The 15,027-nt window shown below is 45.8% G+C and overlaps 2 protein-coding genes across 3 annotated transcripts in view; one reads left to right on the forward strand and one right to left on the reverse strand.

Annotated features, from left to right (window-relative positions):
• The window catches only part of ZWILCH (zwilch kinetochore protein), a 31,359-nt gene extending 30,239 nt beyond the window's left edge, over positions 1-1,120 (forward strand). For both annotated transcript variants that reach the window (XM_019725610.3, XM_074327529.2), the window contains exon 19: positions 179-1,120. The gene's annotated coding sequence lies outside the window, so the exon portion shown is untranslated. The remainder of the gene's footprint in view (positions 1-178) is intronic.
• Positions 320-13,845, reverse strand: LCTL (lactase like). The gene is made up of 13 exons (XM_019725611.3): positions 13,728-13,845; positions 13,187-13,350; positions 12,427-12,514; positions 12,059-12,168; positions 10,485-10,613; positions 10,288-10,383; positions 8,306-8,360; positions 8,048-8,209; positions 4,313-4,587; positions 3,670-3,796; positions 3,278-3,477; positions 1,866-1,929; positions 320-435 (listed from the first exon to the last, which is right to left on the reverse strand). Exons 1-13 carry the CDS (start codon positions 13,843-13,845, stop codon positions 320-322), a joined length of 1,704 nt encoding a protein of 567 aa, XP_019581170.3.
• Positions 13,846-15,027: the final 1,182 nt, after the last annotated feature.

Raw genomic sequence — 15,027 nt, forward strand, 5'->3', positions numbered from 1 at the left:
TAAAAATGAAAACAATCCAGTCATAAAACAGTTTGTACACTAGGATCCCTTTTGCTAACTGAAAACAGGCGCATAATATGCAGGAAAATAAGTTTGACTTTGAGAGGGGTGAGATGACAGGTGATTTTTATTTTATTTATTAAACGCTTATTTTTCTTTTCTAACTCTTAAATCCCAGCATCAGCCCCAAAAAGAAAGAAGAAAAAGTAATTATTACAGATCCTGAAAACAGAAATGTATGTAACTCTTCGAAGCCAAAAAAGGAAGAAGATCCAGAAGATTTTCTCTGCAAGGTGAAGCTGCAGAATGTAACCCTGCCTCAGCGCTGTCTGTGCAGGAGGATTGTTAGGAGAACCGCAACGATTAGTACACAGAGGGTACAGACTGTAGGTACCACGATCTCCGTCGCCATCTGCATGTGATTTAGCAAAGGCTCTGAAACAGGACAGAGAACACCACCACGAAGGGGAATGTGATCATTTTAGCGAGTATTGCTTCATCCTAAAAGCTTTAACTGTACTGGAAAAACTTGGAAAATGGCAGCATACTTTCTAATTATTCTCATATGCTATAAAAGAGAACCTGATGAATTAAATGTTATAAAAAAAATCACAGGTGGGCTTTGGAAAATATTTCAGAAAATATGGGGTAAAAAATGCCTACATGTGGCTCTTCCATTGGTACTGTAATAAAGTCTAAATGTATATCAGTACTCATGCTTACCATAATTAATGTCAGAACAGTAGCAGCTATATTTCATGGTTTCTATCATTTTCACTGGGGGGATTGGTGAAAGAAAAATCCTTGGGAAACATTTCCAACCTTTCGAAGATGTTATTTTGTATCTTAAGAGGTCTAGGAGTTTCTATATTGAAATTTTGTATGGTAATTCTTGCATAGTTAAGTAATAGTCTTGAAGCATTAAATGTTAAGCATATATCATGGACATGCATATAGGAGTGGACATTGATGTAATACCTGCTTTTAGGTTTTGTGCCTGGCACTCTGGTTGCCAAGATAAATAAGGCACAGGCCCTACCCGCTCTCTTGGAGTCATAAGCTCAACAGTAAATTCTCCATCATGTCTCTCACAATAAAATAAAAATTTAATTTAATGTCATATACGTTCTTAAGATTACTGGTTATTTAGATGGGGATAAGGGGGTGGGCACAGTGGTATAAAAATAGGTGAATTGGTGGGACTTTGTCTAGCACTTTCCACCTCTGATACCACATTAAAGGTGAGTTTGTTAAAACAGGAAGTGCATTTCTCTGATAGAGAAATAAAGACAAAAATATTTTTTAAATGCTATGTGTTGGCATTTGTTGATGTATATAGTTGCATCTTTGTTACTCTGTATCTCTTAGCCTTTTAGGTCCCATTGCATAAGAAATGATGCTTTCTATGAGGTGAGGAACCTTGTTTTGTTCATTGCTGTGTCCCCAGAGCTTAAAACACCCCCTAGCTAATAGTGAGTGTTTAACAATTACTTGCTGGATGAGTGAATATAATATCTAGAGTGTTCTTTGACTTTTCTTCATTCCATTTGGTATAATGGTTGAATTTTCCCCCTCCTTCCTCACAGCCCACTATAACAAAATAGATTTATAAGTTTACAGTAGGATTCAGAAATGATAAAACTATATAGTGGATAAAATATTTCTCTTTCTGGTAGTTTTTAAAAAAATATTATTTAAAATGCTTATAAAATAGGAATTTGTCATTGCTTCAGAGTAAAGAAATCCATTTTTAATCATGGTTTTGGAAGCTTGACTTAGGGAGACCCACATTTTGAGGCTTTTGGTAATATCATTATACACTTATGTGGTTTAATTATCAAAGGGAATAATTAAAATATACTAACCTGCAGCAAGCATCTGGTTGTTGATAGAGCAAGTTTCCAAGGCTTTGAAGTACCAACTTTTCACCTAAGAAAAAGCCACTTGATAAGTAATGTTGTCTTACACTAATTTTTTGCTGTTTGAACTTATTTTTGGAATAGTGTAGGATAAAAAATGTTTTAAATATGCTTATAGCTTAAAATAGTTCATATTTATCGAACATCTATGGCTGTCATTATGCGGGGGTCAAAACACAGTCTTTATTCTTGAGGAGCTTATAATCTAGTGCTGTTCTAGTAATACAGAACTAATGACAGGCTGATAGCTATCTATCACTGCCTCCATGTATATTCCCACTGGGCTCACCCTAAAAGAATGTTGGTGAACAAGTAAGATTTTTTTTTTTTAAAGATTTTATTGGGGAAGGGGAACAGGACTTTATTGGGGAACAGTGTGTACTTCCAGGACTTTTTTCCAAGTCAAGTTGTTGTCCTTTCAATCTTTGTTGTGGAGGGTGCCGTTCAGCTTCAAGTCCAGTTGCCATTGCTAGTTGTAGGGGGCGCAGCCCACCATCCCTTGTGGGAGTCGAACCGGCAACCTTGTGGTTGAGAGGACGCACTCCAACCAACTGAGCCATCCGGCAACTCAGCGGCAGCTCAGCTCAAGGTACCGTGCTCAATTTTAGTTGCAGGGGGCGCTGCCCACCATCCCTTGCGGGAGTCGAGGAATCGAATTGGCAACCTTGTGGTTGAGAGCCCACTGGCCCATGTGGGAATCGAACCGGCAGCCTTCGGAGTTAGGAGCATGGAACTCTAAACGCCTGAGCCACCAGGCCGGCCAAGATTTTGTTTTAAAAAATATTTTTATTAAGACATTCCAAATGACAATTAGGTGCCACAACATAGACAGCTGATAGAAAAATGTATAGGTTATTGAAAATGTTTGTAGGTTTTAAAGGATTGTTAAGTTTGATTATTTTAAATCTCATTTTGGAACTGGTGCATTTGTATGACTCTGCCGTTTGGTGGGAAAAGAAATGAAAACTAAGTGGTCATTGTACATTTGATTTACTTAACTTTTCATGTATGTTGAAGAATAGGTGGGTTTGTTCGCCTTATGATACAACATTTAGAATAACATTTAACTAAAAGTCTCTGTTCACTATTATAACCTAAAGCAAACAGGACTCCTTCATAATCCTAGACTGCCCTTAATATTCTGCATGTTAGGACTGAAGTTTAAGGCGTGCTTACCCCTTCTAAGCAAATGAACAAAGAGGTTGTGTGAGTTCGGGGAAGAGACAAAAGGCCACGCTCCCACATACCCCTGTCCTCCTTCCTGGAGGTGAGAGGAGAGGTGTTCGCCAAACTCTCTCACCCCAGCTGCCTAGTTGTAAAATCCAGAATGAGTGACATGGGTCATTAATCAGTCCTACCTCTCTTGGATTGGGAAACCCATTGGCAGTTATAATCTTCTTATAGTAATGAACCGAAGCCTTTGGATAGCGTGGCTTATTTCTGTTGTTAAATTCGACATAGTAGAATCCATATCTATCTGAGTATCCATTCTCCCATTCAAACTTATCCAACAGAGACCAGGAAGTGTACCCTTTTATGTGAGCACCATCTTTTATAGCTGCAAAGACATTTTATGCCATATTTAATATATTTCATTTACTTGGAAAATAATACTGTAAAGATAATCTTAAGTGTTTTCATTCATGACATTTTAGAAACAAGTTTTCATCAGTCATGTGTATTATCAGATTTTGTCCAGGTTAAATATTAATAGAAAAATATGTGAAGACAGTCTTGGTTTGTGTCTCACCTTTTAGCATTTCATTTATATATCCTTTAAGGTATTGGATTCTCCACTTGTCACATAAATGAGTACAGTGTAATTTTTGAGATGCTCCATTTTCCATCACATATATGGGGGGATCACCATATTGAGTCTGAAAGTGAGTCATAATAACGAATATCTTAAAAATTGCAATGTACAGGTGGGTGTCTGAGTCTGAGACACATGTAGGCACACATGTTCAAGCCTGTTATATTCTAATCGAGTGTGTTTGTGTTTGGTAGATGCCAGTTCACACGTTTATTTAGAGATGAATGTCAGCAGGAGGCAAATTCATATGAAAGAATACATTTCTCAATAAGTGAGCGTCATTGGAGAGGAAAGGTATTATAGGTCTTGTTCTTTCCCCCATATTCCATTTCAGGTGAGAAGGGCAGTAATTATTTTGTGGAATAATTGTGGGGTAAGACTTAGCTACAGTTGTATACATTGAAATGGTTATTGACAGTAGGCATTAGTCTATAAGTTCTACATCTGCTACCCTCTGAAGTATGAGTAACTGGATTTATTTTGTTTTATTAACTTTAAAATGTAAGTACCGGTGCTTAAGCTCTACAACCATGAATTCAGGTCAAAAATGCCTTTCAAATAGCTTAATTGTTATAATCACCTGGGCAAAGTTGAGGAGTCTCCTGAATCCCCAGGGCACAGAATATAGCCACTTGGACCCCAGATCAGGCCAGTTTGGGTCAACCAGTTCTATTAAGTCACGATCGTTCTGGTAGCTGGGCCCCTGGCGGGAGGGGTAGTTCTTTGCAGTGATGTACCGAGTCGTAAAATGACCCAATCCCAGGAAATCAGATGTGCCTTTAATGTAGCTCTTTTCCTGGAGTGAGAACTCCGGTAACCTTGACACATCCAGCCCTTGCTCTGCGCTCTTTCTTCCTATTGAGAGGGAAAAATGGAATTTAACAAAGTTTTACTTACAATTATTTTATGTACCATGATGATACTGTCATGTTGACATAGAACCTGTTACCCAGATCCTGGGCTTTGTGATTCATTTGTATGGAAAATAATAACCTTAGCTTTTCACACTGGAATTTTGATATTTGAAGACTATCCAAAATTTTAAAGTTTACATTGCTTAAGAGTAATACTTTCACAGATTATTCAGTAAGTAGTATATGGACATCTGGAAAAAAGTAAGAGTTGGAGTCCTGTATTATTTCTAATATTAAAAATTGGAGATTTTGGTTGCCTCTGGGAAGGGACCTGGAAGGGCAGTGGGGGAGGGGGAGTAGTGGGGGGGGTATGGTGATCACATCCGTGCATTGTTGTAATGTAAGCTGGTACACGTCTGTGTTGGGAAAGTTTGAATTTTGTCCTAGCTTTCAAAATTGTAACAGTCTATGTCCTTTCACTGACCAATTCTAAATCCATCCTACATTTTACTCACACATGTAAAAGGATATATGTACAAGGATCTTCATTGTAGACTGAGTAGGAGAAGGTTAGAAATCATCTAAATGTCTATTAGGAGAGACTGGTTAAATAAATGATGGGAGAGCCATCAGTGCAACACTGTGCAGCCGTTGGAAGGAATGAGCAGCACTTTGTATACCAACATGGAAAGAATGCCAAGATACGTATTTAAGTGAAACAAAGATGCAGAATGTTGCATATAGTAAATACCGCCTAGCGGCAATGTTTTTGCTCACTCGTGCACAATCCATGTCCGGAAGTACGCTTCCTCCTGGGGAGGATGGGAGCAGTGGGTAGGGAGGTGGAGGCGGAACTGAAATTGACTTTTCACTTTGTACTTTCTTTAAAAAATTTGAAACACGCACTTTCTTATATAACCTATCAAAAAAAGGTTTTAAATGAATAAAGAAAAGTAACATTTTTATGAATTGATATAAAATATAACCATTAAAAATGTTTCCACAGAGGTTATCGGTTTAGATTAAATGAGTGAAAAATTTGTATTGTTAAATACCTTTAAAATATTAGCATGTTATTACTTTCAGCTACATTTAGTAACTTGAGAAAAACCACACAACTTACTGTCATTGTACTGTCTTAATACAGTAGCCACTTACCACGTGTGGCTGTTAGAATATGGCTAGTGTAACTGCATCTGTAATTCAGTTACACTGAAGGACTGAATTTTTAATTCTTTAAACTTTTCATTTAAATTTAGATAGACACAAATGGCTAAAGGCTGTCATATTGGACAGCACAGACACATTATATATCTGTATAATGTATATCTGTATATTCATCTATATATGTATATATACATTACATATCACATTTCCATCATCACCAAAAGTTCTGTTGGCCAGCACTGGTCTAGAATTACTTTTGTTCATATATTTATTGTGACTAAATGGGTGCTTGAGATGCCTGAAAGTAATTTGTGAACAAAATTTCAAGCAGATGCTTTCACTAAAGAAAATATCAACTGCTTAGAGGATCCTTCTTTCTACATTGTACGAAGTGAAAAATTCAGCCCATTTTCTGTTTGAGTTATCACAAAGCTGGAGTTGGTGGGGTCTGGGATGATTGGCCTTAAGCCCAAGAACTGCTTTATGACAAATAATCAATTTGGCTTTTTAGTGCAGCCCTGTTCTGGCTCCTGCAATGGCCTCTGAGGGGCCCAAGGGAGTGAATACCCATTTGAATGATGGGTGTGTCTGCAGGAACACTGCACTGTCTGCTCCCGAGGGCTCTTTCCTTGTGCATCTTGAGGAAACCCTTCTCAAGATTCTGAGTGTACGTGTATAAGTGTGTCACAGAATTGCTTATTGCCAAAAGATTTTTAGAGATTATTTTGTCTAATCCTTCATTTTCAGATGATAAGACCGACACCCAAAGAGATGAAGCACCTTGTCCAGTCACTGGTTAGTGAAGGGTTGGAATCAGAAGCTGCTGCTCCTGTCCCAGATAAGTCTGATAAATGGTGCTTTAGAAAGGGAAAGTTTTGAGATGTTGACAGTTCTCTCTTAGACAAGCTTCCAAGATACCCTCGTTGTGTGGGGTTATCACCTATTTCAGTGTCATCCTTGTCTCCCTTTCTTATTTTTATTATTTTTAGTGGGGTGCAGGCTGGTACCTCTCAATCACACAGAAATGTGTTTAAATTCCTAACACCAGACATCATGGGTTGCCTGCCCAGTGGCCCCATGTCTGTCTCCTTCCTCGCCCTCTTCCTCACCCTCCTTCAAGGGGCTGTACCGTTTATGGGAGTCCCAGACCCTCCCCAAGGCCCTAGTCCTGGTGGCGTAGGGCCCTCCAGGGCATGTGACATGTTTGTCCCTTGCAGCACAAAGGGAAGGCAGCTTCCTGGGGAAGCTGTTTCCTGGGAAGATTTTCCTTGTTTTCAAAAACAGATATGACAGAGGAGCTGTTTCCTTTTTTCTGCCTCTGGCTGTTGATGTGTGAAGATGTGATGCCTGGAGCTGCTGCAGCTATCTTGTTCCCACAGGGAGTAGTTAATGGGCTAACTCAAGGTGCCAGAATGGAAAGATGGAATGGGCCTGGGTCCTCAAAGACATTCCTGAGGGCTGGATTAACTAGTCCTGGATTATCCTTTTCTGGACTCAGGTGAGATGATAAATTCCCTACTTTTCAAGCAATTTTAGTTGGGATTTTCTGTTATGTGGTACTTAAAAGCATCCAAACTGATACAGTCTTGTGAGCTCTTCCTGTCTTTATTCTCTTCTCTGACACTGGAAACCAGAGCTTGGAAAGTATTTCTTAAGTGACAGAAAGAACCAGTGTCAGAATGACCCTGCCACAGCTGTGTCTTTGACGTCTCCTGCTTCACTGCAGTTAAAACGGAGTGGAGTGGGGAGGAGGAGCCAGGACAGCAGAACATAAAGGCAAGCAGCCCAGAGAATTGCTTAATTTTTCTCTTAGGTTCTGAACTCAATTTCCATGTTGAGGGATTTATTTGGGTGTTCCGCCCTCCCTCCTCACCCCACCCCCACCCCCAGGCACAAATAACCAGTTCTCAATTCCTTGGGGGCTGGTGATGCCTTGAGTGCCTCACCCAAGCCCGGTGTGTTCTTCCATTGCCCTGCCTTCCGGTCATTTCATGAGTTCAGTGCTGTTACTGTGGAGTCTGGAGTTTAGAATGGGACTTGACGGGCAGCCGGTTGGCTCAGTGGTTAGAGCACAGCGTGCATAACACCAAGGTCCCCAGTTCGATTCCCACATGGGCCAGTGAGCTGCGCCCTCCACAACTAGATTGAAGACGATGACTTGACCTAGAGCTAAGCTGCGCCACAACTAGATTGAAAACGACTTGACATGGAGCTGATGGGTCCTGGAAAAACACACTGTTCCCCAATATTCCGCAATTTAAAAAAAAGAAAGAAAGAAATGGGTCTTGGCTCACCGATATGCTCCTTCATAACTTGGGGGTAGTCACCAGCATAAATGGGGTTGGCAAACCAGCCCAGGCAGAACTGTAGGTATCTCTCAGCAGCTTCTGTGTCCTTGGGGTTACTAATGTCCACAGGTTCCCCCCAATCGCAGTTTAATGAAATCCCCACAAGCCCTTACAAGAAAAGAAAGAGAAGTGGGTGGCAGGCAGGGATGACATCGCTCCTCTGGGTACTTGTCTGTCCTGGGCACACGTGGTGGTAAATCTCACCTTGCTGCTTGCTGCGCCATGTGTGGTGGTAAGAATGCCAGGCTTGGGCATGGGCCTGAAAGAGGAAGGAATTCACCAGAGGTGACTTCCCTGCCCATTTCTCTCCTCCCTGTCAGTCTGAGGTAACCTTTCCTGCCTAACTCTAGAGATCCACGTAAAGTCCTATCATTTTCGTAAGTCCAGCCTTGATTATCCCAATCTATAGTCTCCCATCCTCTAACCTCCAGAGGCACTTATTTTTTTTGTACAGTAGAGGAAAATTGATCTAAATCTGGCATAAACACATAAACCACCACTTTGTGTTATTTCCTACTTTGAAGATTTTTGCGGAAGTTTCTTGCTGTGTATCTTGGTTGTCCTCTGCAGTAACTCGGCAGTGCTTTTCCCATAATGAGCTCGGAAGTTAGGAAAATACCAAGCATCTGGAAAATCTTCCCCCCTTATTTTCGACCAGTGATTGACTGATGTCTTCAGATCTCTGCCTTTTAAATATTCACAGTTTAATAAATCATAAGCCAAATTTAGAAAGAGCAAATTTTTTCTTTAACACGAATTTGAGGGTCTGATATGTCACCCAGTGGCCCCTTGCCTTCCTTCTGGATCAGACTGTCCGCCTTCTGCTCAGAGTGCATCGGGACCCCCCATCATGCCTCGCATCCCTGTGCCCAGTCATCACCAGTGTGCTCATATGCGAGGTCCCACAATTAAGTTTGTGAACTTGTTGCCATGATGTTGCTAACCTTTTTTGATAGCAGAGGGATTATTCATTATGAATTTGTACCAACTGGACAAACAGTTAGCCAAGTTTACTATTTGGAAGTGCTGAAAAGATTGCATGAAACAGACAACCTGAACTTTTCGCCAACAATTCATGGCTCTTGCATCACGACAATGCAGCAGCTCACATGGCACTGTCTGTGAGGGAGTTTTTAGCCAGTAAACAAATAACTATATTGGAACACGCTCCCTACTCACCTGATCTGGCCCCCAATGACTTCTTTCTTTACCCGAAGAGAAAGGCAATATTGAAAGGAAGACATTTTGATGACATTCAGGACATCAGGGTAATACGACGACAGCTCTGATGGCCATTCCAGAAAAAGAGTTCCAAAATTGCTTTGAAGGGTGGACTAGGCTCTGGCATTGGTGCAGAGCTTCCCAAGGGGAGTACTTCGAAGGTGACCGTAGTGATACTCAGCCATGAGGTATGTAGCACTTTTTCTAGGATGAGTTCGTGAACTTAACTGTCCAGCCCTAGTATGTCCTGTAATGTGACCCGATTTCCTCCCTCCCGTCTCAAGCCTTTCTGGTAGCCTTATAACTCATGGTAGGTCACCTTCATTATCCACTCTGAGTGTCTCCGTCACTTTCGTGCCCTAACTGAACCTCCACTACAGCTCTTTCCAGCACAGGCCATTTTTGTTTTCTCATACCACACACACCTTAGGGAAGTGTTTGCCCTGCTCTTTATCACTGCTTCCAAACTATTTAGCCTTCTTTCTTCAAAACCCCAGGTCTGTTGAAGTCCATGCTATCAGACGAGCGAGCACACCTAACCCCTTCTTACTGCTGGCCCTCACCATTCTCCAGTTACTTCTCATTCATTGACAGTTTTTACCCCTAGTTCACTGTCATCCCCCCTTCCTCCTGTCACCATTCCACACGAGACAGTTTAAGCCTGTAGATGACAAGTTTTCACACACATGTGCTCCGTCCTTAGGCTAGATTGTAGGTGCTAGACAGCAGCCACTATTCTGTCTTAGCTGCTGTGTCCAGCAGAGCCCTGGATTATAGGACATTTGCTCATAGATCCTTATGGAAGGAAAGAGAACAGTGCAAAAGTGCTTTGGAATATGCTGGTTTTGAGGTGGAGCGGCTGAGGACCGAGCTCAGGCTTAGGCCCCTGGGGCAGGCTGAGCTGACACTGAGGTTCATCCCTCCACATTGAACCCAGCCTTCCCTCCCACAAGGGCCCATCTCACCTTAATGATGTGGTGTGCCGCTTTGTACAGACCCGTGCCGCGGAGCTTCAGGCCTGGGGCATGGTGACCCGTCTCATAGCCTTTTTCTGCCATTGTCTACAGGAATGGCAAGTGGGGACCGCAGGACCCGTGAGAATTGGCAGGGTACACTCGGTCTGGGAAGTGGGTCTTCCCACCTGGAGAGGGGTCCTGCTTACCCGAGGATCACTGAAAGTGACCCAGTGCTTCACCCGGTCCCCAAAGACCTCAAAGCACAGATTGGCGTAATCAGTGAAGTACTTGGTCATGCTTATGTTCTGCCAACCGCCATACTCGACCTGGAGCAGCTGTGAACATATGAGTGGAGAGAGAAGCAGAAAAGACCTTTGGAGCCAATTGGCCAAGTTTGTGGAAGAAAGATGGATGATTACAGCTACAGAGGATGTTTAGAGGAAAGGAGAGCAAAGATGCAGGGTCTTGGGCATTCAGGCTTGAAGATGGCGGCAGAGATGAACCATGAAACAACATAAATGTGGAGATGAGCTGTGTGACATGCAGACAAGATGGAGGAACTTGACAGATTGAATGTTTAAGAAAATTTGTTAAGGGAAAGAGGTCTGATAATGGGAAAATAGTCTTGAATATAAGTTTTGAAGAAATAAGATATGATACTGGACACAGAAGCTCTAATTAGGATTTGGGGGGCCGTACAGATGTCAGAAACCTGTTATGAGAATGGGTTTTGCTTTCTTCAGCAGGTGTCTCTCTCCCACCTAAAGGCATCTGCTTACAAGGGCAGATTTTCCCAAGATTCATCATTCCATCAATATTATCTACCAAGCTCTCCTTGGTGGGTTTGAGGGGGTGCTGAAGTGGTGGGTTAGTTAGAGCAATTAACTAAGGGAGAGGGTGGGAGGTGGTTTCCAGTTAGTTCATCTCTCTAACGCCTGCTCTAGGCCCCTAGTCCCAGCTTAGGGGCCTCTGGTGACTCCCCTTCTCACAGAAGAAACCCCAGTTCCCTTAGCTGAGCTGTTGAGGCCTTCCAAGTTATGTGTGCAAACTCTATCCTTTCCCCTCCTGCCTGCTCTCAAACTCGAACGCAGTCACTTGCCCAACCCTTTCCTGCCTCGTGGCCTTGCTCCCTTGAGCTAGAACACCCCTTCATCCCACCTCATGCCCCACCCTTCCAAGTGCTGACAGGACTCCACCTTCTCCCCAACAGCTCCCTGAAGCCATGTCTCCATCCTCTGACCTCCCGCCGTCTGTAATAACCGAGAGGGACATAACACGACTCCTGTCCCGGCTGAGCCATGATCCCCGTGGGGCCTCGTTGAATGAATGAGAACATCATTTGACAAGTAATGTCTGCCAGTGATATTCTTAAGCATGTGGAGACTTAGTGGAAATTGCTTGGGGAGGGGCTGGGGCTCATACGAGCACATAGGGGGCTGGCTCAAACAAACTGGGAAAAAAGGCTAAACAAACTTGTTAATCATGCCATGTCCTCAGACCTCACTTGAAAGCTGTTTCTGTCTTTATGGTTTGATTTGTTGTTTGTAGGGCAAATGTTTCAGAAAACATCAAAATCTGCACTTATCACTTATTACAAAATCAGTGACACTAGCGTGATCTCCGGCCATTGGTGAGTCAGAGAGATTTCTTCTTCACTCCCTCACATTTTTTGGTCCAGAAACCCACCTTACCGCCCCCCCCTCCCCCGGGCTACCCCAGGTCCCCAGACCAGGTTCCCCCTGCTGAGTTCTGTGGGCCTCTGAGCCTGCACGGCCCTCACCTGTGGGAGATCCCAGTGGTACAAGGTCACAATGGGGGTGACGTTGCTCCCCAGAAGGGCATCGATGAAGTCGCTGTAGAATTTGACTCCCTCCTGGTTCACTTGGTCAGCTGAAGGTGAGATAAAAGGGGACTTGACAAGAAAGGGCTGTGGCCTTGGCCTTCTGCAATGCAGCATTCGTGGGCCTGAAGGCACCTTAGCCCACCAGCACCTCGTCACTCAGAGGGGTGGTTTAGGTAGACCTGGGAGCCCAGCTATCTGCAGAGCCTGTGAGAGCTGCTGCCGGAAGAAACCAGGTCAGTGGTCTCCCTTCCCAGGACTCACGGTGTCCCCACAAAGCAACATGGCCCAAAGGGGCCCTAACTCACCTCGGATGCCAGTGGGTAGGATCCGGGGCCAAGACAGGGAGAATCGGTAGTGGTTCACGTGCAGCTCCCTCAGCAGAATGATGTCCTCCTGTGCAGAGGGCAGGAGGCAGCGCAGGGTCACCTGGGGCCCTGGGGTGGGCAGGCAGGGGTCACACTAGGGGCCCCCAGGCCAAGGCTCAGTCCTGTCCCTACCACTGGTGGGTGAGGGAGCAGCTGTCCTCATCTATACAATAGGTGTAATACCGTCTGCCCCCACTTCCTCCCGGGAACATGCCAAGAGTCAAATAAAATGCAGGATAGGAGGGCACTCTGAGAAGTCCATCAGGGTGTTCCTAATAAACTTGGGTGATGAATTCCCCGAGAAGTCAATCCAGAGAGGAAAGTGGGTGCTGAGCAGAGGGATTCAGGATGAGCCAGTCCCATTCCCTCCGCAGGGGCCCGTTCACCTGCAGGCCCAGGAGTTCAGGCCACTCTAGCCTGCAGGCCCTGGGGCCATGGCATTAGCCCTGTGGCCACGCGGCACTTGGACCAAGGCCCTGGCTCAAGGAGGGCCCTGCTTTCCTTTCTTCCTACATCCGCCTTCCCACACCCTGCATACGCCCCAGTCCCCACTGGCACTGCACCCTTTGGTGGAGGTGTTGAGCAGAGCACTGGGTTGACATTGTTACCTGGGCTCCCCCCGGCCTGTCACTGCCCACCTCTCAGCTAGGTGCCTGCTCACACATACACACACACACACACACACCCTCCCTTCACGCACCTGGACCTTGTAGTAGCCATCACAGGCCACATCTGCTGTTTCGTCCCCGAGCACCGTCCCCTTCCCGCTGTGCGTGAAGGCGTCCCAGATGCTGGCCCCTTTCCCCTCCTCGTCCCAGGCGCCCTCTGTCTGGAAGGCAGAACTGCCCACGCCCCAGGAGAAGCCTGCAAGCAGACACCCCAAGCTGGGCTCTGGGCCCCCCAACTTCTTACCCAGCACGGGGGCTATGGTGTTGGGCCACAGGGTAAGTCCCCTCTCCAGTTGCCAACCCCTGGCTCCCTAAGAGTGGGGGCATGAGAGGCAGGATGGGTGAAGGCATAATACATTACAAACATTAGTTTGGACAATGTTAGCTCTGATTAGCATACTGTCTGCATGGTAACTTCAAAAACTGTCAGGGACTTCTATTTTAGAACAACTACAAGGAGTTATTTCCCAAATTCTACCTGTCAGGAAGCTAAAACACCAAACTCCTTGGCGAGCCAGCCAAGGTGGGCAAGCTGACAGACAGACAGACAGACCTAAAGAGGAATGGACATACCAAGTGGGAAGGTTCCGTAGTAGAAGGAGGCCTCTTCTGGGGATCCCTTCCTGGTGGCCCCCAGCCTGGGTACCAGCAGTAGCACCCACCAAAGGGTGACAGCTGGCACTGGCTTCATGGCGCCCGGCCCTCCCCCATTCCTGGAAAAGCACACCTGACAGAGGCCCACCCAGCTAGGATTAGGGGGCCAGATCACAGCTTGGGGCGAAGGCTAGGATGGGAGGAGGACAGGGTGAAGCGGGGCGCGTTATCTAGAGAAGCGTTGGTTGTGCTGCGCCCCACCCGCAGAGGCTGATGCTGAGCGCCAGATGGGATTCCTGTGTGAGGCAGTGAGGAGATGAGCACAGGGCTCGGGCAGCTCTGGGGCTGATGGGAAAGGCTCCGAACCACCCCGCTCCCTGTGTGATGGGGGAGACCCAGCCCATACCCTGTGAGAAGCCCCCATCTAATGGGAAAACCAGCTCTGCCATAGGGAAGCTCCAGTCTGGTAGGGGAGGCGCCTGCAGCACCCCCACCTACACACTGGTATGAGCAGAGGAACAGACCCCTCCCCAAGCTGGGGCCCGTGAACAGGGTCTCCATTTCAGGGCCTGCAGTCCTAAGGGTCAGGGTGATTCTGTCCCACTGGGCTCCCCTCTCTGATGCCAGCCTAGCCGGCTTACTTACCTAGTTGTCCTCGGTCATAGACTCCCCAGAGCAGCCGCTGGTGGCCAGAGGGCTCTCAGACTGACAGCCAGCACTTGTGCTGCCCCCTGAGAGCGGAGCCCACAGTCCAGCCGAAGGTTCTGGTTGGGGGCGTGGTCAGTGGCCTAACCTCTCTCCCCTCCAAAGAGCTTCAATATCCCATTTAGTGGGGTGGCCAGGAATGCTGAGCTGGCCCGTGGGGCCTGAGTCAGCAGCCTGGCAGCTTGGCCTTGGGCCTGTGGCCTAGTCAGCCCTCTCCCAGGGCAGAGGGGCAGCGACCCAGGCCCCCTGGCCCTTTCTGGGCCTGATGTAACACACCTTAGCCTGCTAAGCTTGAGGTGGGGATGGCAGAGCGGGGCTCAGCATATGTGGGCACCTGTCTCTGTGCCTACCCCTCCCTGCTGCCAGAGAACATTCACTGTAGAAGGGAAAGTTGGTTTTTCCATCTTGCCCTCCTCTCTTAGGACCCCTCATTCATTCCTTCACTCACTCATTTAACCAGGACTGCCTGTTGGAACACACCCTCCCTGGAGGCTCAGCACCTCCTTCTCCCCACCCTGGCTGCCCAGGTCCCCCACTGGGGCTTTCTTCACGGCAGTGCCCCCACTTCTCCCTT

Source organism: Rhinolophus sinicus, chromosome 3 (assembly GCF_057876585.1).
Source record: "Rhinolophus sinicus isolate RSI-liver-muscle chromosome 3, RSI-T2T, whole genome shotgun sequence".
Lineage (NCBI taxonomy): Eukaryota > Metazoa > Chordata > Mammalia > Chiroptera > Rhinolophidae > Rhinolophus > Rhinolophus sinicus.